This window comes from Salvia splendens, chromosome 4, assembly GCF_004379255.2.
Source record: "Salvia splendens isolate huo1 chromosome 4, SspV2, whole genome shotgun sequence".
Taxonomy (NCBI): Eukaryota; Viridiplantae; Streptophyta; class Magnoliopsida; order Lamiales; family Lamiaceae; genus Salvia; species Salvia splendens.
The window spans coordinates 9680699-9705120 of NC_056035.1; the positions used below are offsets into that span (position 1 = coordinate 9680699).

The 24422-nt window shown below is 35.4% G+C and overlaps 3 protein-coding genes across 7 annotated transcripts in view; 2 read left to right on the top strand and 1 right to left on the bottom strand.

The window, feature by feature from the left end:
- The window catches only part of LOC121798419 (DEAD-box ATP-dependent RNA helicase 21-like), a 794448-nt gene that overhangs the window by 348218 nt on the left and 421808 nt on the right, over positions 1–24422 (top strand). The gene's annotated exons all lie outside the window — the stretch shown is intronic.
- LOC121798465 (leucine-rich repeat protein 1-like) lies at positions 8309–15533 on the top strand. 5 transcript variants are annotated; one of them, XR_006050058.1, is made up of 9 exons: positions 8309–8487; positions 8562–8694; positions 8766–8837; positions 9025–9168; positions 9242–9313; positions 9413–9484; positions 9567–9649; positions 10143–10306; positions 12305–12671. XR_006050058.1 is itself a non-coding variant. In XM_042197488.1 (8 exons), the coding sequence occupies exons 1-7, from the start codon at positions 8415–8417 to the stop codon at positions 9637–9639; spliced, it is 639 nt and encodes a 212-aa protein (XP_042053422.1). In that variant the 5' UTR covers positions 8309–8414; the 3' UTR covers positions 9640–9649; positions 15351–15533. The 5 variants fall into 5 exon arrangements, 4 of the variants coding, with proteins under 4 accessions (XP_042053422.1, XP_042053421.1, XP_042053420.1 ...); XM_042197488.1 differs by lacking the exons at positions 10143–10306; positions 12305–12671 and adding an exon at positions 15351–15533; XM_042197487.1 differs by lacking the exon at positions 10143–10306.
- On the bottom strand, positions 15653–16922 carry LOC121798460 (NAC domain-containing protein 83-like). Its single transcript, XM_042197480.1, has 2 exons — positions 16377–16922; positions 15653–16284 (listed from the first exon to the last, which is right to left on the bottom strand). Exons 1-2 carry the CDS (start codon positions 16555–16557, stop codon positions 15761–15763), a joined length of 705 nt encoding a protein of 234 aa, XP_042053414.1. The 5' UTR covers positions 16558–16922; the 3' UTR covers positions 15653–15760.

Consider the following 24422-nt stretch of genomic DNA (forward strand, 5'->3'; position numbering starts at 1 on the left):
TTTAGTTAGTTATTTTTATGCAATCTTTATCTTTATTGAGTCTAGTTAGTATTCTATAAATTTGAGGTCTATGTACTCTTTTATTCATTGAGAAATAAAGTATAAACTTATTCTCATTCTCAGTTCTGGTGGAAATCGCCCCCTAGCACCTCAACTAGGGTTTATCTTTCTTTTATTCTCATTACAAACGTGTGTGCTCAATCCCGATAGAACAAGGTTCTATCAAACCGGTGCTTCCATTGTTTACTCTTCCTCCATCAAAATCTCTCAAAACTCACGACTCACGACAAAATCCTCACAATTTCAATCCATACTCCAATCATCACAGCCACGCAGCCATCACCGCCAGCAACATTCTTCTCACACTATTTCGATGATGATGGAAACAGCAGCCAACAGAAAAATTGAGGAAACCCTCGCCAAACTGTCAGCCTCCGTCACCGTCGCGAGAGCGAAGGAGCCTCCGGACCAACAACCAAACGCAACACCTATGGGCGGTTGGTCTTTCCTTCCATCGGTCACAAAAGCACCGCTTGTGCCTAAAGCCCTATCACGCCTCCGCCTCAAACCACCACGTTTTGACGGAGAGAATGCCCCGGATTGGATTAATAAAACCACAACTACACACCATTAGATGATCGTCTTTATCTTAAATAATATTTATTCGATCCACCAGCATTAGATTGGATGGAGTATTGGGTGGAAAATAACAAAGGAAAGGGTTGGGATGACTTCTTGTTAGCCTTAAAGCAGCGATTCGATCCTGATTTGTACGACTACGTCGGTCGATTGGCTACTCTCCGGCAAACTTCTACCGTCGAATCCTATCAAGCATCGTTCGAATCATTGCTACAAAAGGCTTCACATATCGGGGATGCGACGCTATCCTCTTTGTTCATTGCGGGCCTCAAATCTTCGCTGAAACAGTTAGTACTCATGTGACGACCGAGAACACTCGAGGAAACTCTAGCCATCGCCCAAAAATTAGACCAGCGGAAGCCCAACCGCAAAACGGCCTGCCTAGTTGCGAATCAGGAGCTCGATCATCAGCCACCGCAGTGTAAAGAGGAGGTCACACAAGTAAGTGTCAATCAATTTGGTGTTCTACCTGTGACTGTGACTAGCAATAATTTTGCTAATGGGAGTAGTTTCAATTCAATTATTTGCGATGGGTGTATGAGCATGAATACCTTATATGTGGATAGTGACCCTAAGGAGCACAACGGATGTAATAGAGACTGTATTTCCGTTGATATAAATGTCATAGATGACAGTCTCATTGACCAAGCTTGTAGCAAGGCTTTGAATATTAACAATGGAGTCATCGTCACCGACGATATTGAGGAGCAGCCCACGCATGTTCAAGTTCTTGCTGAGACTGATTTCTGCACCGAATTTCTTGATTCAGTCAACCCCCAATCTGAGGTTCTGGCTGATTCACAACCCCTGTTGTCACGGATCAGCACTGCTGTCACGAACAAGCAGTCACTGTTGCGAGTAACTTCAGCCGTTGTCGCTGCTCCAAACACGCGCAAAATCTGCGAGTCAGCTGTGAACTCCGTCGGATATGCACGCAAGTCCAGATTGGGTCACGAAGTATCCTTATCTTGTTCAGGCCGAGACCCAAGAGCATTCTGGAGGTCGGATATGCACGCAATTTTTTTTATTATTCAGATTTTTTTAAAAAAATAATTAAAAAAGCCTAAAATCGACACCCACTCGCACAGCCGACGAGTGGGCCGTGTCTCGCCACGTGGCCGACGCGCATGGCGAGACAGCTCGCGTCCCACCCCTTCCCCACGAGCTACGCGACGAGACGGAGAGGCTGCAGCGGCGTCTCGCTGCGGGCTCATCTCGCGACGAGACTGAGCCCGCAGCGAAACGCCGCTGCAGATGATCTAACGCACTCGGCAGAATCAACCAATTTGTAAATGAGTTTGTAAATTCCTACAAAATTAGGTGTATGATAGGGTCCTCGATCTTGTGAATCTCGTCAAGCATATCTCGCTAGGGGTGGGTCGGTACGGTATACCGTACCGACCGTGCCATACCGCATACCGTACCGGAAAGTACGGTATGACAAAATTCAATACCGATACCGTACCGAATTTTTGGTATACCGAAATTCCGGTATACCGGAAATTCGGTATGATATTTTTTGATACCGTTACCATACCGTAATAACGGTATGGTAACGATAACGGTATACCAAAAAATAATTGGTTTCTTGATTTGTTCATTTACTAATTGGTTTCTCGATTGTTTATTATTTTTTGCTATCGGTAATTCGTCCATCACTCTATTCAATTTTATATTTTGATTAGCATGTTATCAAGTATCATATTATATTTGTTGTTGCCGATGATGTTGATCTTTAAGTATCTTTTAATATATATTTATGGATTATTTTGATTACATATATTCAGAATTTTATCTCATAATCATGGTTAATGATAAAATGAAGGTACTTATTGATTATTTTTGGCTATTTAGACCAATAGTAGTAATAATTGGTCTTATAAATAAAATCTCCAAATAGATTTACAAGTGTAATGAAATAAAGATTCAATTTTTCCCCCTAAACTTTAATTTCAATGTATCATTATAAACATGCATACAAATTCTCAAAAATATTAACAAGGCACGGTCTTCCTTTGATTTGAATAAATTTTTAAAATACTAGCAAATAATATTTTTTTAATGTGAAAATACTAAAATTCAACATATATCAAAATTTGGCTCATTTGTTGGTTATGATAAGTATATTTTAAAGTTAAGGGTTTAGAATTTAGGTTTCAAGGTTTGGGTTTTTAGTGTATAGGGTCGCTATATTGCAATGAAATGAATCTCGACTAGAAAGTGTCTCACCAGTGCAATATTAAATTATTGCAACGTAAACTTGCTCCTACAGTTATAACTCAACAGTTAATTCATATTTTCACAGATTTAAAATGCTTTTTAATTTTAAGTCTGATATTTAAATGTCAAGACAGTTTATTAAAATGTCAACACAAATATGTGTTGAAATTTTAATGTGATCGTATTGACATTTTAAAGAAAAGGTAGCATTTAAACACACTCATGTGTCTATGTGGGGTTAATGTGATTGAAAAAGTATAATCCAAAGTAAGAGGATGTCGAATATTCTTTTGTTTATCATTTCACAACTTTTATTTCGCAAAATGAAAAAAATATGAAGAAATTAAAATGACACGTGCATCGCACGGGCGTGACACTAGTTAGTAATTTAAATTGGACATTTATTTCTCTTTAAGAATTAAGAATGACTGATCAGTATCCTATTTATTCATCCTTCAATTTAAGTAGTATATAAAATAAGATAACATACAATGAATTAAACACTAATTAAACGATTTGATTCATTTTCAGCTGCACATATTTTTAATTGACATTTTATGAAGTGGGACGAAGAATAAAACAAAATTTTTAATTACTTTGTATATTTGGAATATGACATTACACAAAGAATCATATACTAAATGGTGTGAGTTAATACAAATTCTTTCAAATGTGCTCTGTTGAAACATATTCCCGATATCGTATTTCCAATCTTCTTTCGGTGTTATGTGCTATTGTGTTTATTATATTTAATAGGATGATTTGATAAAAAAATAATTCAGGTTAATTTTGAATTTGTTTGAATAAATTATCATTTGAATGTTTAATTTTATTGTATTAATTGATGTATTAATTTTTTTAATATTATATATACAAATGTAATATATATATTACAACATATTTAATATTAATATTAATATATATATATATATATATATATATATAAAATAATCTATCGGTATACCACGGTATACCAAATCTTCGGTATATACCGAATATTCGGTATACCACGGTATACCGGTATACCGTGGATTCGGTATATACCGAAGTTTCGGTATACCGTGGTATACCGGTATACCGTGGATTCGGTATACCGCGGTATACAGCGGTTTAGAAAAATTGATACCGGTACCGTACCGAAACACTGCGGTACGGTATCATACCGTACCGGAAACTGCGGTATACCGAAAAATTGATATTTTCTTTATTTTTCCGGTACGGTAAGTCCGGTATTACGGTATTTCGATATAATTTCCCACCCCTATATCTCGCTCAAGATCTCCAACATATCTTCTTGATTTTATTTATTTAGCATATCTTCTATTTTAGTTAGTTATTTTTATGCAATCTTTATCTTTACTGAGTCTAATTAGTATTCTATATTTGATGTCTATGTACTCTTTTATTCATTGAGAAATAAAGTATAAACTTATTCTCATTCCCAGTTCTACAGGAAATCGGCCCCTAGCACCTCAACTAAGGTTTATCTTTCTTTTATTCTCGTTACAAACGTGTGTGCTCAATCCCGATAGAACAAGGTTCTATCAGTTTCCTCATTAATTTTATAGTTTACAGAATACAGACACAAAGTTGCATTTCAATGTCAGATTGCATCGTTATATAATTAAATGCGCAATTCCTTCAATATATTCCTGATACGAGCATTATTTAGTTAGTTAAATTAGAGATTTGCGTATCTTTTCCACATCTTTGTTTATTTGCGTATCTTTTCCATATCTTTGTTTTCTTGTTAAGTAGGTTAGTTATTAGCATTATAAATAGGAGTTATTGTAATCATTTGAAAAATCAATCAAGAATATTAATATTATCGTTCATTCTCTTCTCCAAGTGAGAAAACCGCCGTGCTCGACGGGCACTCACCCGCGACAAACATTTATCGATCGCCGATCTACGGACGCCTATCAGCTCGATAGGAGGTTTATCCTATCAATTCCACTCGATATCCATTTATTTAATATTAGACTCACAATTTCATTTAATGGCTATCATCAACACCTGCTACTTGTTTAAATGAAAATTCCAATTATATATGGAATTTCTTATACAAATTAAAATGGCTAGTTAACTATTCCCTCCGTCCCGCTTTAGGAGTCTTCCCGGTTGATCAATTTCGTGAACATGCATGACAATGACAGGGTTGTAAGTTCATGACCATATACTACTGTCAGTCTATAACATAGGAAGATTACATTATCTTATTTTAATTAATGCAAGATCCGCCAATGTATTGACACTTTGGGAGATCTTTTTTCATTGATAACTACTCCCTCCGTTCTATAGTAGTGGAGTCATTTTGCCATTTTGATACGTTCATAGTAGTGTAATCATTTTTTTTATAGTAAAAGTAACATATTTCCTCTCATTTACTTTACTCTCTCCTACTTTATTCTCTCTTAATCTCTCTACATTTTCCATTTCATACTTTATTCTTCATTTACTTAATTCACATAATAAAAAAATTTTAATCTCTGTACTGAAAAGAAATGCCTCCACTGCCATAAAACGGATGGAGTACTATTTACAAAAATAATAGTACTTAATGACCTAAATTAAGAAAACTCCCACATGCTACATGACATAAATCATAATCTTTTTACACTTCTTCAATATATTGACCCCACAACTTGGATTACAATTGTGTTGAATAATACTCCTAACAAATGGTGTTCCAAGAATTACACATTACACAAGGGCGGGAAGCAGTTTGAACAAAGTGGGTTTGGATTTAAAGTTCAATCATATTGTATTTGAAATTTCATCCCCAAAAAAGAGACTTTTGACTCATATGAGTCATATGGGACTATGACTTGTGTTTTCTCTACCTTATAAAGGTAATATATCTACCTTGAAGACATAGAGCAATCAAGTGCCACTTTTTAGGTTAGTGGGAAAATTAAAAGTTACTATTAAGGTGTGTGTGAGTGTGTTTATATGAATAAAGGTATATGTTCAACACAATTCTCTACTAGATTATTTTTAACAATATGTAATGTAATTAATAGTAGCATTCATCCTTTGATTGAAAGCCTTTTTATTTAACTTCTCAAATTATATTTAAGGGATGATCATGGTAATAAAAACTCATGCAAAAACTATTAAGTATTAATCATGTTTCATTCCATGTGTGCTTTTTAGTTTTTTTTTACATTAGTTAATGGTTGTTCTCTGATACTCCCCAATATGGTTCAGTTCAAATGTGAACTCGTTTTTAGAAATATACTACATTAAACACTGAAACAATGTCGTAAGTTTTCCTATATTTAAAACAAAAAAAAGACCTTATAATAAGAAAGATTTAAGGGGAAGATGGGCCAAAGGGTGGTAGATAATGCGTTTAATAGGTTTGGTCAAAGTTTGGTGCCAATTTACGTAGATAGTGAAGTCGGATTTGATTACGTGGTCCATATGTTGTTTTGAAGAAGGGAAATTACTTTTTGGTTATTGAGTGGTTGAATTGAACTTCATTATGCATCATTACTCAAAAGCAAAGTGGTCAAGATAGTCAAGTCACTTCTTTTAAGAAATAGCTAGAGTACCATGATATATGGTTCAATCTTATGTCTTAACACCACTTATCATGCACATGTACCATAACACATTTCATTAGTTTACAAATTAACTGTGGGTATTAAAAAACCAAACTTTATTTTTCTCCTTAAGAGGATTCCACTTAAAAGAGAACTGCGAAGATCAGTAGATGAGTAGTACTCGAAACATCTCCCTATTTACCATTACTTCAAATATACTACAGTACTATACGTTAAGATTAAATAATGTAGTAATAGTACATTTGATAAAGAACAAACATGCCCATTAATGGGAACATAACCCAACAACCACAGATTCCTACATAATACAAGTTTCAAGATTTTTCACCTTAGATTATTATGTATTAACCATGTTAGCCATAATAATTTTAGGAATTATAGGACAGAAATCTGAAGTATTCAACGACAAATCTCCTCGAAACCAACTATTGTTTTCTTGTTTTGCTTCATATGCATATATTTCGAGAAAACCATCTAAATTCTTAGTATACTTATGTGTGACACACTCGTGTGTTAGTGTATCTAAGTAAATGGAATGCTAAATACAAGAACATTTTTATATTTCTTGTAAGCTTAATTTGTTTTCTGGTCGGTGATTAAATATAGGCGATCTGAACAGGCAAGAGTATATTTGTTTCTCGTGGTAATTACTTTTAATTAAGAGAAACATACTCCCTCACCTTATTAATAGAGATACTTCTTTTTAGCACGGAGATTAAAAATTGTGCGTTAGTTAGTGAATAAAGTAGGACAAAATAAAGTAAGAGAGATAAATAGAGAATAACGTAAAATAGATTGTTATTTTTTATCAAAAATAGAAATGACTATATTATCTTTCAACTTCCCAAAATAAAAAAAATGATTCATTGCAGGCAAAAAGGCGATTCCATCGCCTTGACGGCCCCCACACTCCGGCCCGACATCATGTGGAGGGTTCAATCAGGGTACGCAATAACCCGTTAAGGGAGATGCCTAACCCACTGGCTGTCAGAAACTCATTTGCCAAGACCTCATATTTGTGCCTGAGAGTTGGAAAGAACTAAATAATTCAATTAATATTGAATAAATGAAGTAGGAGTAGTTAATTAAGAATCAAAGAATCAGAAACCAAGCGAATGGATATGTAACATCTGTTCTTCGAAATCAAACATATTTAAAATAAATTTGCTCTTGGATGTAACACACATATATGAAATATTAAATTAAGAATATGAATATTAATTCAGCGGGTTTGTAAGGGAAAATGTAAAATTTAAAACAAAATTACAAATAAGTAGTGTTTATATAAAAGGGAGCAAACGGCCAGAGCACTGCTGTGATTCCTTTTCTTTGGTAATTTATGAATATATATGGTAAAAGGTAAAATAATGCATATTTAAATAAAGCATGCTTCTTTTGAAAGAGATCCTTTTGTATTCTTCAACCAATGGTCCTCCACAATATAAAGGGTCCTATTGTTTGCTCAAATAGGAAAAAAGGTTGAAAAGTTAAATCCCAATAACTCAAAAAATGAGAATATGCAGTGTCTTGAAATTGGTAAAACAAATAGCCATCTACTGAAAATTTTGAGATTAAAAAAAAAAAAAAAACTCAGCGCACACACACACACTAGTGTGTGACACAGAGTCCCACAGTTACAGAACCAAGATATAACGGGCTTGGATCCCCTGCTGTGCTGCCCTCCACAGCAGGGGCTGCTGTTCCATACAGCATAATATTTAATTCATGAATTATAAAATTAAAATATTATTTTTATTTATTATATAATATTATGCTGTATGGAACAGCAGCCCCTGCTGTGGAGGGCAGCACAGCAGGGGATCCAAGCCCAGATATAACTACGTGGAATTGACTACTCCCTTTTATTGGCTCTATAAATTCCCCAACATGGATTAGGATTCCCTGCCTTTCTTTCTTCCTAACACTACAATATAGTAACAAAACCTCATTAATCTTCTTCCAATAATTCAAGAATTGAAACCACACATGGCGTTGAGGATTCCTCTCCATTTACTTCTCCTAATTCATTTAATAGCACCCATATATGCAAATTCAGAAGGTAAAGATTCATGCTTTATAAGAGTAGAACAGAAAATGCATTTGGTTGATGTTTGTTTTTTTTGTTGGAATTAGGTGATGCTCTTTATGCATTGAGGAGGGCTGTGAAAGACCCTGAAAATGTTTTGCAAAGCTGGGATCCTACCTTGGTGGACCCCTGCACTTGGTTTCATGTCACCTGTGATGCTCAAAATAGAGTCACTCGCCTGTAACTTATCATGCTTTACATACATTTTAGTTTCAAGAAAAAAGATTTGATTTTTGAGTTGAATTTGGCAGTGATCTTGGAAATGCAAAGCTGTCAGGGAAGCTTGTTCCTGAGCTGGGGAAGCTGGAGAGGCTCCAATATCTGTGAGTGCATTCATTTTCTGGAGTTGTAGTTGTTCAAGATGATAAATAAATGCTGCTTAATTCATCATATTAGTTCAATGAATGAATGCAGTTGTTGTTATCATCTGAGGTGAAATGTTGCATTGATTGAAGCACTAATTTGATGGGAGTATTGGTTGGTTGTTTATGGTTGAATTGGGTATTGTAGGGAAGTGTACATGAACAACTTGATGGGGCCGATTCCGGGTGAATTGGGGCTATTGAGGAGTCTAGTGAGCCTTGATTTGTACCACAATAACCTCACTGGTTCCATCCCTCCTTCATTGTCCAATCTTTCCAATCTCAAGTTCTTGTGAGTTTCAATCCATCCTACTTGTGCAGTCCTCTTTTATGTTTCGGTTTCTAATAAACACCGATGTTTTTAGGCGGTTAAACGGTAATAGACTGAGAGGGAGAATACCAAGGGAGCTCACCAAGCTTGGAAACCTCAAGATTTTGTGAGCACTTTTTCTTGAAACTTATTCTTTACTACTACAGTAAAGTAGTATTTCATGGGTGGTTATATTGAGAGTTGGTTTCCATTTGTTTTTGTGTAGTGATGTGTCGAATAACGATTTGTGTGGTACAATTCCTACATCTGGCTCCTTTTCTAAACTCACAGAACAAAGGTAATGCATACTACATTGGTGCTGCAATTTTCAATTTCTTTGAGTTTGTGTGTTCACTTGACTTGCACCATTTTTGTTGCAGTTTTATGAACAACTCAAGATTAGAAGGGCCTGAGCTGGTGGGCTCTGTGACATACGACATCGGAGGATGCTAATGAATTGCGTGTAATTATCTGATGCTCTAAATCATGGCCTTGTTTCATTCTCCACTTCTTAGCTTGGAATATGCAATTTTGGATTCTTGTACACTCATCTCATCTCATCTCATGGACTTGCAAATTAAATTACCTCTAATAAATCACAAATAAAAATGAACCAGAACGAAATGGCCAAATGCTAATTCTTGTGACTGACTACACAATGAATCAAATAATTATCACTAGATTATTTTCAATTTTATGGTTACATTCTTTATAAAATTAAATAGCGAGAAACACAATGACATAATTACTTATTTAGTGCAGTTTTTTTTAGTACGGAGTATTTTTTTAAAAATTTACAAAATACAAAAGTGAATCTAGTAATATTTCATCAAAGTCCAGAAATTTAGTTCGCTCTATAGGGTTTTAATGTACAGTTTGGGCTTGGCCCATATCACAGAGCCCTTTAAATTTTAATGTCTGCACAAGCATACAAACAATCTTTTCTCTGGAAACAGAAGATTTGACTGTTTTGTGCAAAGAAGAAACTATGGCGACGGTGTGGGGTGCATTTTGTTCAAGAACCACGATTCCGGCGGCCTTCTTTGGAAGAGAATAAAGCTCACTCCCAAGTCCCACCCGCAAAGCCAATGCCAAGAAACGCCTCCCTCGCGTTTGGCAGGTTCTATTAGTTAAAGCAAATTTACCGTTATATGTGCCGTTATGATGAACCCTAGGATGGTTTCCATTATCTTCTGTATTCTCTCGAAGAAAGGAGTGTTCTTTAATTAAGCTATGCACACGACCTGTATGATGAAAGTCTTTTCGAATGAGATTTCGTAGCACAGTTTTCTTCGTATACTAATGATTTTCAAGGGTTATCTCTTTTGCTTCTCAAAAAATGAAATACGTATGTTAACAGCTGCGATTAGATCTTAGAGTGACCGAACTACATCACTAGCTGTTCCAATAATATAGTACATTCAAATTGAAGATATGAGTTGCAGACTCAAATTGAAACTGTTTCATGCTTTGATTTTAACGTGATCATGGACTGCGCATTCTATGATGACTGTGTTTGGACATTGAGAACTCTACGGTAGTGAGTGTAGTTTTGTTCTACCTGGCCGACAGATTGATTAAGCTCGTGATGAGGCTGTGTTTACCTTGTAGTCACTTTGATGAAATTACAACACTGGTTTGGGAATTTCGGGATATTTGAAAACTCTGTCTTGCTCTTCATCACTGTTCATTGAAAATTTATGTTGTTATTTTACTTACCACCGCAATAAAACAGTATGCCATAACATTCATGAACCCTACTATTGAAAAAAATTTGATCCTCTCCTAAACGCTTAACGCAACTTATTTTCTGCAAAAAAAATTGCATTTTGGTTGTCTTTGACTTGTAGAGGACTTCAAGCAGAGTACTAGACTTAAATATGTGCTTCAGTCAACTGCTATATGCAAAATTCATATATGATGTTCCATATGTAATATTGCTTGGTATTTCTCTCAAGTGTAAATGATATGTACTATGTAGTGAAAAGTGTCGACTCACACACAACACACATTTGATGAAATAACAAAGAAACTATGAATGAATGGAAATTAGTAGATAAAATAACTGAAAGAACAATGGAAGAAAACAGGCGAAAGCCTTCATCTTGCAAGGCCTCGGAAAGACTTCAGTGGTATCCATACTACTACTCTTCACACCTCTCCCATTCATCTATAAGACTTAAGTGGTATACTGAAGAGTTTACAAGGCTCTGAAAGATAAACCTAATCTTACTCTATAATGAATAACAAAATCTTATCGAAAGGGATAACCACTAAATCTAAGAGATAACTACTAATACTGAAACTTAATTGCAAAGAACTCCTCATTCTTCGTCCATGCATTGCTGATCACGTGCCACTGGCCGCTTTCCTCGTCGATGATACACTTGCCATGGACGATGGTCGACATTAATAAATTCCTGTTTGAAGCTATTGTTGTGAGTTTCAAGAGACTACAGTTGACAAAGGAACTAGTTCTAATCATTGAACTTAACTAAGTTAAGAGCTTAAACCCTTAATCTCATGTTTGTGCTTGGGTATGTTCAGAAGTTGGTACATTGAGCTTTAGCAAGCTCTGCCTGAAGTCTATTGTTATTATTCAAGATTGAATAAACTTGAGAAGTATTAGTGACAGAGTAACAATGAAAGAGGAAAATTAACATCTCATTTGGTGTTGCTGGAAAATCAAAGTAACAGAATCAGTAGCTGAAACAATGGAAATCCTCTGAAAGGTAAAAAAACTCTACCCAGGCAGATGAGCGCCAAACTTACAGGCGAGGCCTGCCTAAGTACTATGCTAAACATTCATTTGAAATTCTGGGACTCGTACTATTTGACTCTAATGGATCCAGCAAGGGTTGGCAAGGAAATCAGCACCCAAACATTACTCAGATTCTAATAACATAAATATTTAATTTTGGAACAATATTCTAATCAGGTTCTCTATTTATCTTCTGGCTGGGAAAGATGATCTCATGTTGATCTGTAGGAACTAAGTTACGATTTGTATGTTGCAGTAAATTTTCCTTCTGAATTTCTTTCTTTATTCCGTTCTTGAGTGTTGGGGGGTGGGGGTTGGTCGTGTTATCTAGTTTTGACATGAGTGTCTTCTCTTCAGAATGAGGCTGTTTTGCGGGTATGCTCTGAGATGCCTCACCAGGAAGTATCACAGACTGAACGTAGCGGAAATATTGCCAAGGACACCAAAGTCCCCAAGGTTAGATGAGACGAAATGAGTGAGTGAGGGATCTACGCAAGGATGACAATGGGACTAGGAAAACTAATGTCGATGTATATAATGCTTATTCATATTGCGGTCTTTGTGCCTCAAATTGCATAACCAAAGTTTTGATATTCTTGATTTTTCCTTTTATAGGTTAGTTTAAGTCAACAATGTGCACCAACATATAGTATTTTCAGTTTATGTCTCATTGGGTCTTGTTTTGACTTGAAACCGATAATTCTACAGCTACTCTTGTTTATTATATTGTTTGCTCTCACCCTCTTCCGGTAAGGTGTGCTATCTATTTAAATGGGTTGCCTTTTATAATAATTTCATGATTCCTTTGTGGATTGACTGCTAGGACTTTACTATTAGATACCACTTCAGATGAAGCAATCTTAGATTTGAGGATTCAATAAGGGATAATATATTGCACCTACATTCACAGGAATAAGGAAAGTGTATTATCCACGAGAATAAGTGGTCCGTCTTAGAGATGACAAAGTTACTGCTGATGGATATAAAACGACTGGAAGCATAAATTCCAAACCAGTCCTTTTCTTTCTTGAATACTGATGCTATCCCTGGGGTTTTAAGAATCTAAATCCGTGTTTCTTCGTCCTTCTTATTTACTGTGTCTACTGTCTACGTTCAATCCATGTCCTTTTATTTCAATGTGATACCGCTGACCTAATTATGCGGTCCTTATCTGTCCTGCTGCAGATAATCATTGATCTATTCCAGTTCTATATAAGAAAAGATGTGGATCATGATTAGGATATGATGGTCCAATTTCTTAATTACTCTTTTATGATATTGAAGCTCCCTTACTATTTGGGCTCCACTACTTGTCTTTTGCAAGACCAGGTCAAGATTTCTAAGATGGAACTTATGCCCGGATTCAACCTGTATAGATGTGATATTATTGTTTGGATCCGGATATGGGTACCGTCTCATCTTGAGGCATGTGGTGGTGGAAAACATATTGGTAGAAGTTAGAAGTGTTTGAAGATATTAGCTAACCATCTGGGTGTTAAGTGATTGTGGCAAACTGTGATGAGTAGTAGTCCCATAGTCATGGTTGGTATAGGTAGGCAGCGTGTGAAATCCTTGAGTTGAAATGAAGAGGGGGGCGTTTGGGTAGGACTTATTATATGTTGATGTAGAGGCCGTTTTATTTGAATGTGGCTAAACAAATACTAAGATGTCTCTGTTGCAGAGATTCTAAGCAACCTTCTCAAAATACTTATTTTTGTGCAAACAAAAAACACTGCAAGTGGTGCCTCGTTGAATTCTCCAACTTGCATAATTGCCAAATTATTCACATTCCTTGTCTGCAACTTCAACTTCATCCGTTAAATTGACCAAACTGCCCCTCCCTCCTCAACTCGTACAGGTGGGCCTCCCTTTTTATGGTGATGCTAATTGCTTATATTAATATTTCATTTGTCTTTGTACCCCACCACTAACCCTGTCCACCTCACACACTTAGTCAGCTCACGAAAATAATTTTCTTTTCATAATATTATGGTAAAATGGCATTTTATATCCAAATAGTTGGAAAATTCTCACAATTCAACTCCAAAGAAAAATTTTAAATTAGTCCTAGTATATTTACTTTTATCAGTTTAAAAAATGAGCCTTCTCTTTTTTTTTTTCTTTTTACACTGTGTATTAATTATAAACAGGAAATTCATTAGAGTTTCTAGAAAAACAATTGAAGATGTAATGTGGAGAATTTGCAATAAAAATGGCAGCTTTCCTTTGTTTTCCTTTCAGTCGGACATGACATGAAAAGGAGATGTGTATGGAAGGTGAGATAAACTTATAGAAAGGGTGACGTGAAGAACTCCAACAGGCGTTGGATAATTCTACACCACTGCCACTAGGAAGTTTGGTTTGGTCGGCAATTTTAATAATTTGGTGTTCTGTTTCTATGTGTCTTTTATATTTTTTCATATTATGCCTTTTTTGTACATGTTTCTTCCCTTGTTACAATTAGGTTTATAATTAGGAGTGTTAATTGTAGTATATGCCGTCCATAATCCCTCGAGCCCCCACTTGTCACTCATTTGGGAAAGCCCTTTATTTACCATTTTCCTTTGAATGATCTCATCAATCATACGCCCTTCTCAAACAACCTGAAATCATCACATAACCTGCCTCACAACAACATAAAAGCACTGCCACCTAGTTTAAATCATGGGGGGATTCTCATCACCATAACTTATCTTGGTTTAAATAATATCCCTTGTTTACGTATTTGTTGTCTAGTAGCTGTATAAAAATACTAATACTAGGCGCATGCAATATTGCTGAAGGTGAGTCAACTACTAGTGGGGTTTCTGTATGAAGACCTTGCATGTCCTATGCTTGTACATAACACACTAGACTAATGTATTGTGTTCATTAAAAAATACACAAGGTACGAACACACAAGAACTAAAATATACGTTTCCGTGTTTAATTAGGTCTAAGAATGAAGTAGTATTATAGTAGTTGGAAAATCTTTTTGCTAATATTTCAACACAATGTTTTCATTTAATCTAAGAATGAATTCGTATTATAGTATTCCTCATTAGGCACACAATGTAGTAGTATATGTTTATTTTATATTGGTGTCCAGTTAGAGACATGGTTTTCTACCATACATGGCCCAAAGAATTGAAATGAAGGTTGGATTCCCCAATCAAAGTGATTTTGCATAATGAATTAACTTGTGGGAGATGATTGTGAAGAATTTTCAGACTCTCCACTCACCTACTGGTCCTCTGTTTTCAAAGTTTAGTTATTTCTGTTCCCCCAAGAAAAGAAGCCTAATTTTGTTGCTTGTGATTCTGGTCTAGCATTTTAAGAAATCTCAACTCCCAAATTAATACTAGTACTATTATTGAACTTCTTCAATGGGGAAGTTGTTCTTGAAATGTTTGTCTTTTTTTAGGTTCCAAGGAATCTCATGCCATGTAGCGATCTTGCAAAGATCTTGTTCTTATTCTCTCGTGCCAGGTAAAAAATTACTAGTATTTCTCTTTTCTTTTTAAAATTATTTTGCCTTTGAAAACGAAAAAGTTTAATCTATGTAAAACTAGATTTCGTGTATGCACATGCTCCACTTTTCTTCCCATCTTTAACTTTTGCCCATCCTCTGCTTTCACATAGCTTTCTTGAATTGCATGGTGAAACAGTTGAAACTCTGGTTTAGTTAATTTGGAACACAATAATGTTGTTATTAGTAGGTAATCGTGCAAGAAAGCAAAGCAATAGCAATAGCATTAATGATGATGATGATGATGATGGTTATTTGATTTAAAAAAGAAATATTGGGAAAATCTAAGGTTTAGTATAGCACACTTAATTAGAAGTAGAAGGGTGTTTCCTTTTAAAAGTGGAGGGAAAACTATTGCAACAACTGCTCTCTTCTTCAACCTCCGAAGAAGAAAGCTGCGTGATCCCGCTCGATCCGGAGCTAGTGTTCGCCTTCTCTTTCCCCATGAAGTCGTAGAATACTGGCGCTGGAGTGTCATCGCCGCTGCCGGCCTTGTTGTTGTTGCCCCCCCTTCTCTTAAAAAATATCCGGCAGAGAACCCAGCTTTCGTGTGGCTGATTGGAGCGTGGAGGGGAGAGACTGAGCTTGGGCGGCGGGAGGCGGTATTCATGCATGATCCAATCAGTTCGGCAGCCCTTTGGCGGCTTACCGGTGTAGAAGACAAGGGTTTTCTTCATCCCGACGACCTGGTGGGTCCTCGTGCTCACGATTTGCTTGTCCAAACCGGTTGCTTTCCAGTACCCGGAGACGGTGGCCCGGTTCGACCGGTTTCCGTTGGGATACTTGACTTCTTTTGTGCTGAAGAAATACCTCTCCTGCTCCGAATTGCCTGTGATCACACACCATTACCATTGATTAACATTAATTAATTATCCCAAAAAAAAAGAATCTTCCGAGTATTGTGAATATTGAGGTAGTTACCTGGCAAATCCCAGGGGTCGGCCTTGCAGACATCGACATGGGCGATGATGGAGGCGGGAACGGGATAGGAGTGGACTTTGGGCTTCAAGTATTGTACCACGAGCTCTTCATCTGTGGGGTGGAACCTAAACCCAGGTGGCAATCTCAACACCCCATTTTTTATGAGGCTAACTTTCTCCATATCTATCACTAGGAAATGGTGTTTGATCTTAGTGGTGTGTGCTGTTGAAAATGGTCCTCTTATAAGTCGTGAAAAGTGAGAATATATGCAACCACGCACATGCAATAAATAAGAAAGTAGAAGAGGAGGAAGAAGAGAGAGATAAGAAGAAGAAGGGGGAAAGTTGGGGTAGTTTTATACAGTAGTAGTCCGTAATGGGGGGATTTGAAGGGAATAAAATAGAGTGAGGGAAGCAAATGGCGTGAACAAGACTCAATCTCACACACTATCCCTTACTTTGACGCATACAATAAACAAAAGTTGGACCAACACAATAACATGGCTTGTTTTCCTCTTCCAAAAGCTTTCACATTTCTTGCTACCTCACGCAACTTTGCTGCTTCTATTGGAATTACCGCTGCACTTAAAAACAACCCAACGTTCTCTCCTTTATTAACTCACAATTTTCAGCATCTCTATCTTGGAGTATCTTATTATCGTTAATTGCGTTGCGAGGTTTGAAATTGATTTGATTTGAGGCTGACACGCCCAATAGCTCCGCCCCAGTTTTTGTCCATAGCCCCAGTTTTGTTGTCCACAGCCCCAAAATTCTATTTCCGCCACTATAGTGGACACCTCCAATAGCCCACAAATTTTGTAATTAAAATAATCGCAGTGTAAATAAATAGAAAACGAGGTAATTAGGGCCGAATATTCGTTGTATTGCAAACCGGTAAAATTATACAACGAATAATTAAACTAAAATACAACTAAAAACTCCGCCACCGCCAAATCCCGATGGCTGCGAAGGATAGCCCGACGGATGTGATGGATTGCTGCCATAGCCCGATTCCTGAGAGTCGGGTGATTCGTCGTCGTCTCGGTGCATTTTTAAAGAGTGGTTGTGTAGATAGTGAGTGGATGGATTTTGTGAAAATGGTGAAAAATAGGTGGTGGGGAGTGATATTTATATAGGTAAATAAAAAAAATCGAAATTGAATCCGCCGCGCCGGTTGTCCGCCCCCTATGGGCGCCGCGCCTATAGGCGCGGCTAATTCTCCCCAGCCGCGGGCTCGCCCCAACCCCGCCTATCCCGCTTCCGCCACCCCTACCGCCCCCAAATGTTGTCCGCCTGCCCTCCGGACAACTTCCCCACTATAGCAGCCCGCCCTCCGCCCCCAACCCGCGGCTATAGCCACGGGCTCCCCATAGTGGACACTCTAGGATGGTGTGACTGTGAACCCTTTCATCCAAAACCCAAACAGATGAATTGGATGGTAAATAAAGGACGGTGTCGAGGGTAAAGTGGGGATTATTATGGGTCTAAAATTACCAAAAGTTGCGAGTGAAGTCACCCCTATGTCATGCTTATATAGTAAATCGTTGCTATAGGAAACTACAAAAATGTCAGTTAGTTGGCCAGCAAATTTTGTTTTAACTTTTTATTCTTAGATGGGCCAATTGATCGCAACAAAAGTTAGAGAGAATATAGCATCGATGTTATAGACATCGAACCCTATGGGGATCTCATAACATCGAACCCTATGGGGATCTCATAACATCGAACCCGTAACTACCCGAGTTTTTTTTTTTATTTTTTATTTCGACTCATAAAACAAGTCTCAAGGAAACATAATACTACATCCATCTCTCAAAATATTGCTTATTTTCGCATTTTAGCTGCTTCTTCTAAACATTATTCATTCTATTGTTGGTCACTATTACAATTTTTTTTATATATTTTTTCATTATATGCATAAATAACTAATATTTATATTCCACCACTTGACATTTATAAATAAATGCAGAGCTCTTGCAATATCTGTGGATTTATTTTATCATTCGACTACTCTTACCCAAAATTCATTAAAATTCGAGACAGATAAGAAAAGAACTAAGTATATTATGAAACAAAGGGGAACATCAAATAGTAACTAGAGGTATATGTTAAGGTTAGTATACTAAAAACATGTTTCGAGTGCTTGTACAAATCAAATTGTTATAAACAAATAACTCTACATTCATTTTCTTGTTACGAGTAGAAGTAATTTTATCACAATAATGTCCGACTTATAAACTTATGTTTTATGAATACAAATAAGTGAACAACTCTAAGTTTATGCATTGTACACTGGGTAGTGTAACAGGTCATCATAGTAGGTGACTTAGTCAGATCCTCATAGAAGTAAAATAGAATTTCACAATCCCGATATGTATTGGCTATCCATCGCAAAAAGTTTTAATGTCAGTTCGAAAGTTCTCTTCCCTAATGAGGCTAACGACATCATTGTAGTATATCATTGAATTGATCCAACAAATAGACAAGCCTTTAATGCTATCTACTGAAATATGTTGTCTTGACTATGTGTATATCTTAATAGGGAGATGATCAAAATAAGTATGTGTTTAAATCCAGAAATGCAGACCAAATCTCAGCCCTAGGATTAGATGATCTAATGGTCAATAATTAACCAAAAACACGGAAGGTCATAATTAAGCAATTTTAGGTCATATTATAATATTTGGATTTAATGTCATACTAAGATCGTTTTAGGTCATGCTTTGTTAGCATGACCTACAAATTACCTAATTATGACCTAAAAGTGTCATAATTATGATATTGTTCTGCGTTTCTGTATATAACCTTGAGCATATGATATTAGTTATGTAATACAACTCCCTCCATCCATGAAATATTGTCCAAGTTTGACTCGATGTGGGTTTTAAAAAATGTGAAGAAAAGTGAGTTGAAAAGGTTAGTAGAATGAGGGTCTCACATTTTATATATTAGTTTTATAATAGAATGTGAGTTGTAAAGACCTAGTGGAAAGTGAAGTCTATTTACCAAAAATAGAAAAAGTAAAGTGGACAACTTTTTACGGACGGACCAAAATTGCAAAACTGTACAATATTTCACACGACGGAGGGAGTAATACATATTAATAGATGGAAGCTTTTCGCGTTCCAAATTAATTATGAATAATAATTAATACACCATGTGTCTCTCAATATGTGCTCCTTTGATCGGCACGAGATTTAAGAAATATAAAGGAACATGAGCTGAAAAAGTTAGTGATATGCGAGTCTTAGTGAAATGTGAGTATACTACGAAAAATGGTAAAAATGAAGAGAGACAAATAATAATGGATGAACCAAATAAAAATTGAGACACGTAATGGGGAACGAGTGGAGTATCTGGCGGTGCTAACACTATTATTGCATTAAATCGTATGCAAAAGTGCGATTAGAAATATCCTCAAGGATGTTTTGACAAATGTTTTATTAAAAATAATATTTTAAATTATACCACTCTTGGATAATATATTGATTAATTATTAGTTCATGATAAACTTTACTTTTTCTCTCTACCTCTCTTTTCTTTACCAATTTTACATTAAAACTCGTGACATCCCCAAAGTGCATATTCTTTGGGGACGGAGGGAGTATATCTTAAACGACTATTTAAAAAAACATGAAAATTATTTGAAGGGTAATTGGCTCATTTAATGAGTTTTGATTTATTTTCTCTTATTTTCCGTGTATATGCAACATACTGTTCATGTTTTCGCACTATAATGGAAAGAAACTACGTGCGTCTTCGAAGCATATATCGATTAATATAATTGTAAATTATGGTATTCTAGGTTTTAAATTTTATGATTTTATTTATATAATAATTTTGCTTTTGATTATTTTATTTTTCAATTTTGATTAATTCTAGATTATTTTATTATGGAATTTTCTTCATTTAATGGAATTTCATATTTTAATTATGTAATTGCAATTTGTATGAAGTAACAAAGAATTTAAAAATAAAAATTAAAAATAAAAAATTGAAAGGGAATCCAAGGCTCGGCCTCTGTTGTTACAAAATTTTAAGGGATAAGTTAATATGACCGTCCGTTGATATTTGATAGTATTTCGGGAAAAATAGGGACTCATCTAATAATAATTGGATCAAGATTCCAGTAAGCGATAATCCAATTTAAGAAAATTAGCTGTAAAAAAACAAGACATGGGGTATTAGTGTGCACGTCATGATTAGCAAATTAGAACATTTTTCTTGTTCGATAAAACTAATTTTGGTATACAAGCAATTCTTGTTTTTTCGTACAAAATAATACTGGAAAAGGCAATAAGCTTTACCAAGTGGATCCTCTTGATTTGATAATGACAACGAGTTTTAGATTCTTCACAAATGGTCTACCAGTATAGCTTATCTTTATTTAAATGAAGGAAAGAAATAGGGGGAATGGGATGGTCCTTTATCTTTTTCATATTTTTCTATATTTGTAATTATTGAGAATTTGAGTGCACAACTAATTCCAAAAACATTTATTCATCAATATATAATTAGAAGCACAAAACACAGTTGGATTTGGTTGAAGGCCAACACTAGTGAGATTTGAGGGTAATCAACTGATTAATGTTGGGTTAATTTCCGGAAATAAACATTTATAATTGTTCAAGAATTTTAAGTTAATGCTAACGCCATGTTGGTTCAATCGGTGACCAATGTTATTGATGCACTATTTATTAGCACTAAAAATACCTGCAAGCATACAGAGTAGATCTAGTATAGCTAAAGGTCAGTACCGGATATCGAACACAGGGAATAAGATTGCAACTGACTATCCAGAGACACGTGATTTTTTGGTTGATTAATTAAACTAGATTGAAAGAAATAAACAAAAAAATGGAAAACATAAAAAGAAATAATACAAAGCAGGCTTAAGAATGTAGAATTTTAGGATCCAAAAACACAATCGACTTCCTTGAATTACGGTCTCCAGAGCTATTAAGTCGATCACAATTATAGATTAAACCCCCTCCCGAGGTGAGAAACCTGTAGATTAGGTGATAGGATTGAAGTCCCCTTCTAACCCTTAAACCTCTAACTCCTAAAAGCATATAAGATCAAAGACCTCACTCAAAACCTCAACTCTCCCGAGTTCTATTGAATTAAGGTGTGAATTATCCCTTTATCCAAGTCAATTATTTCGTCTCTCGAGTACTCTAATCAACTCTAACATGTATTCAAGAGGTAGCTAATCAATTGAACATAGAAAGCACCAGATAAATCAAATAACTGCAAGAGCTAACAAGGAAAATCAATCGAATATCTATACCAAAAATTCTACAAAAGATGTTCTACTCATAGACAAGTAAAAACTACAATTAAAGTACGAGACATGAAAGAAATTGATAAAACCCAAGGTTGAATCTTCAATCTTCAGTCTTCTCTTGCCTGGATCTGCAGAGCTCCGCTCCAATGGAAGATGGATGAATTATGTGTGTATTATGGAATGGAAAGAGGTGTAGAGATGGAGAAGGATTGGAGGCTCTAAGATAAAGATTATGAATTAGGTTCAGAGGTATTTATAGGCTGGAAAAAGGTTTATTTTTTATAAATTTCGTGCCTTACAAGAAATATGAGAGATTTGGCTTCACAATATAATAATTTCTTTTCTTCCGTGAATTTCCGCCTAATTTCCGCAAGATTTTGACTGCACTGCGCGATGTTTGTAAAATGGCCATAACTTTCTGCACAGAACTCCGATTTAGATGTTTAAGGTATCCACGCGAAGTTCTTTCGAAGACGAAGAGACTGGTATCTAGTAGGTACTGATTGGACTTCAAAATCGCTTCCATAATGGGCTCGAACAGAGGCTGCTGCACTTTGGCCATTTTTACACCTTTTTCTATCTTTTTCTATCATTTATCAACAAACACGTCTAAAATACCAAATGTATAACATATGCAATTTAAGAAAATAATTTGCATGATTGACATTTAAAACAAGTCAAATCTAGTCCTTAAAAACATGCAAAATCTGTGTTTGTCAGTTATTCGACAGTTTTTAAACATAGAAAACCTTTCTTTTATTATCTGTTTCTTAAAAATAAAAAAATTCCATTTTAAGAAATGGATTTCTACACTCCACTAACACTAATCCAACTACCTTTTCTCTTCCCCTCTTTTATTTTACCCATTTTTTTCTCTTTCACTCCCTTACTTTACTAATTTTACATTAAAATTTATACCATTTTAGATGTTCTTATTTTAAAAAATCAGAGTGAGTATGACAAAAATTGCACAAAAAGTTAATAATATTAAAATTGTTGAAATATTAACAGGTGTCAAGAACCACGCCATCTCATATTTGTGATATTCGTTGTAATTTTGAGGTAACAAAAAACTAGTTAAAGGGCTAAAAAATAATTTAAAATTTTAACTACGATGGTGCCGATCGACAATGGGCGTGGATGGATTTAGGCGGTGGGGGAGGCCGCCGATCGGCGCTCTTACTGTGGGTGCTCTTAGTACGTTACACGGTAGTCGCATCCAAAATTGCTTTACCTACAATTAAAGACAAGCATTATTATAAGTTACTAACATTTACCTCATCGTGTTAGCATCTTTTGGTTTAATGATAAACCTAGCTATATCCTTTTGAGTCTTTGTTACAACCCATTGTAGTTCTGATTTCCTTACTAGGTTATGGACTAATGGTTGGTGCGCAAGTTCAATCGCGATTCTCACGTTTCTTTTTTGACCTTATAATATTACAAATGTATATTTAGATTGGAGAAATTTATAGTTATTTCATTTCATTTTAGTTTTTAAAATGGTTGATCATGACCACCTAAGTTTTTAAAAGAAGAGTAATTTTACTAACAACATTAAATTAATTATGCGGCAGCCATGAACATATTTGAGATGGAAGGTTCTCTTTTGGAATTGCACTACTACACGCACAAACAGAATATAAGAGAATAATAATGCCGTCGATTGAGTGAAAGAAAGCAAGATTAGTATTTTATTTAACAACAATCCACGAGCAACGCCTCACGCACAAATTCTTGCTTTTTTTCTATTTCGAAAAAATTGTCCATGTATAGTTGAAACAAAAGAATCAATGATGTCAGAAGAGAGAAGAACTCTCGATGCTCAGCTTATTTTTTCTTTGGAAACTTATTTGATAAGCAACATGAATGTTTAAATATATTCAACAAAAAATTTCATTACTAATTTAAGGGATTACCACTATCTATCTAGTACTAGTAGCCTGCCATTATATTCTTAAAACTGTGGTAGTTAGTAGTTTTAAGACATAAATTCACAAAAGTGGCCAAAGAAATAGTAATTAAATTATTATGGAGGGATTACATTAATATAATTGGAGTAACAATTAAGAACTTAAATTGGACCATAAGTTTAGCGTTAGATTTAGTACGATTGAATAATCGAACTTATTGATAGCAACCCGAATGTATTTGTGTGTAACAAGTCATCGACTCAGTAAATTTAGTGGGTTTTTAAATATTTTATTGAGAAGTGGTATTGTGTTGAATATTAGGAATTTATAGGAATAAATGAATAATTAATGAGGTTGAATGTAACGTGGGACAGGTTGTCATGTAGTTGAACTGGATTCTCAAACATTGACAATTGGAAAATCTTGGTTGCGTAGAAATAAGGGAAATCCTCGTATTCATATTTTCCGGTTCTTTATTTTGTTTCGTCGAAAACTAATTTGAACAAAGTTAGCTATAAAAAAGGCTGTGTGTTTCCGGCTATTTTTTAAAGTAGAAAAAGGGAAAAGCGAAGCGAGAATCCCACAAGCAACGAGCAGAAAGACCAAAAAGCCCCCACTTGCAAATCGGGAGAGAGAAAGAGGTTTCCCTTTTTCCTAATGAGTTTGCGTGTAGGAAAAGGGGAAGAATTTAAGGATATAAACGTCAAATTTCTCTCATTTTTTTCTTTTCAATCTCTCTCCATCATATTACCCAAAAAATTTTAATTTATTAGTACAAGTTTTGGTGCCGAAATTAATAACCAATCTTTCTCCTATATATAGGTAGAGGTTCATATTGTGGATGAAT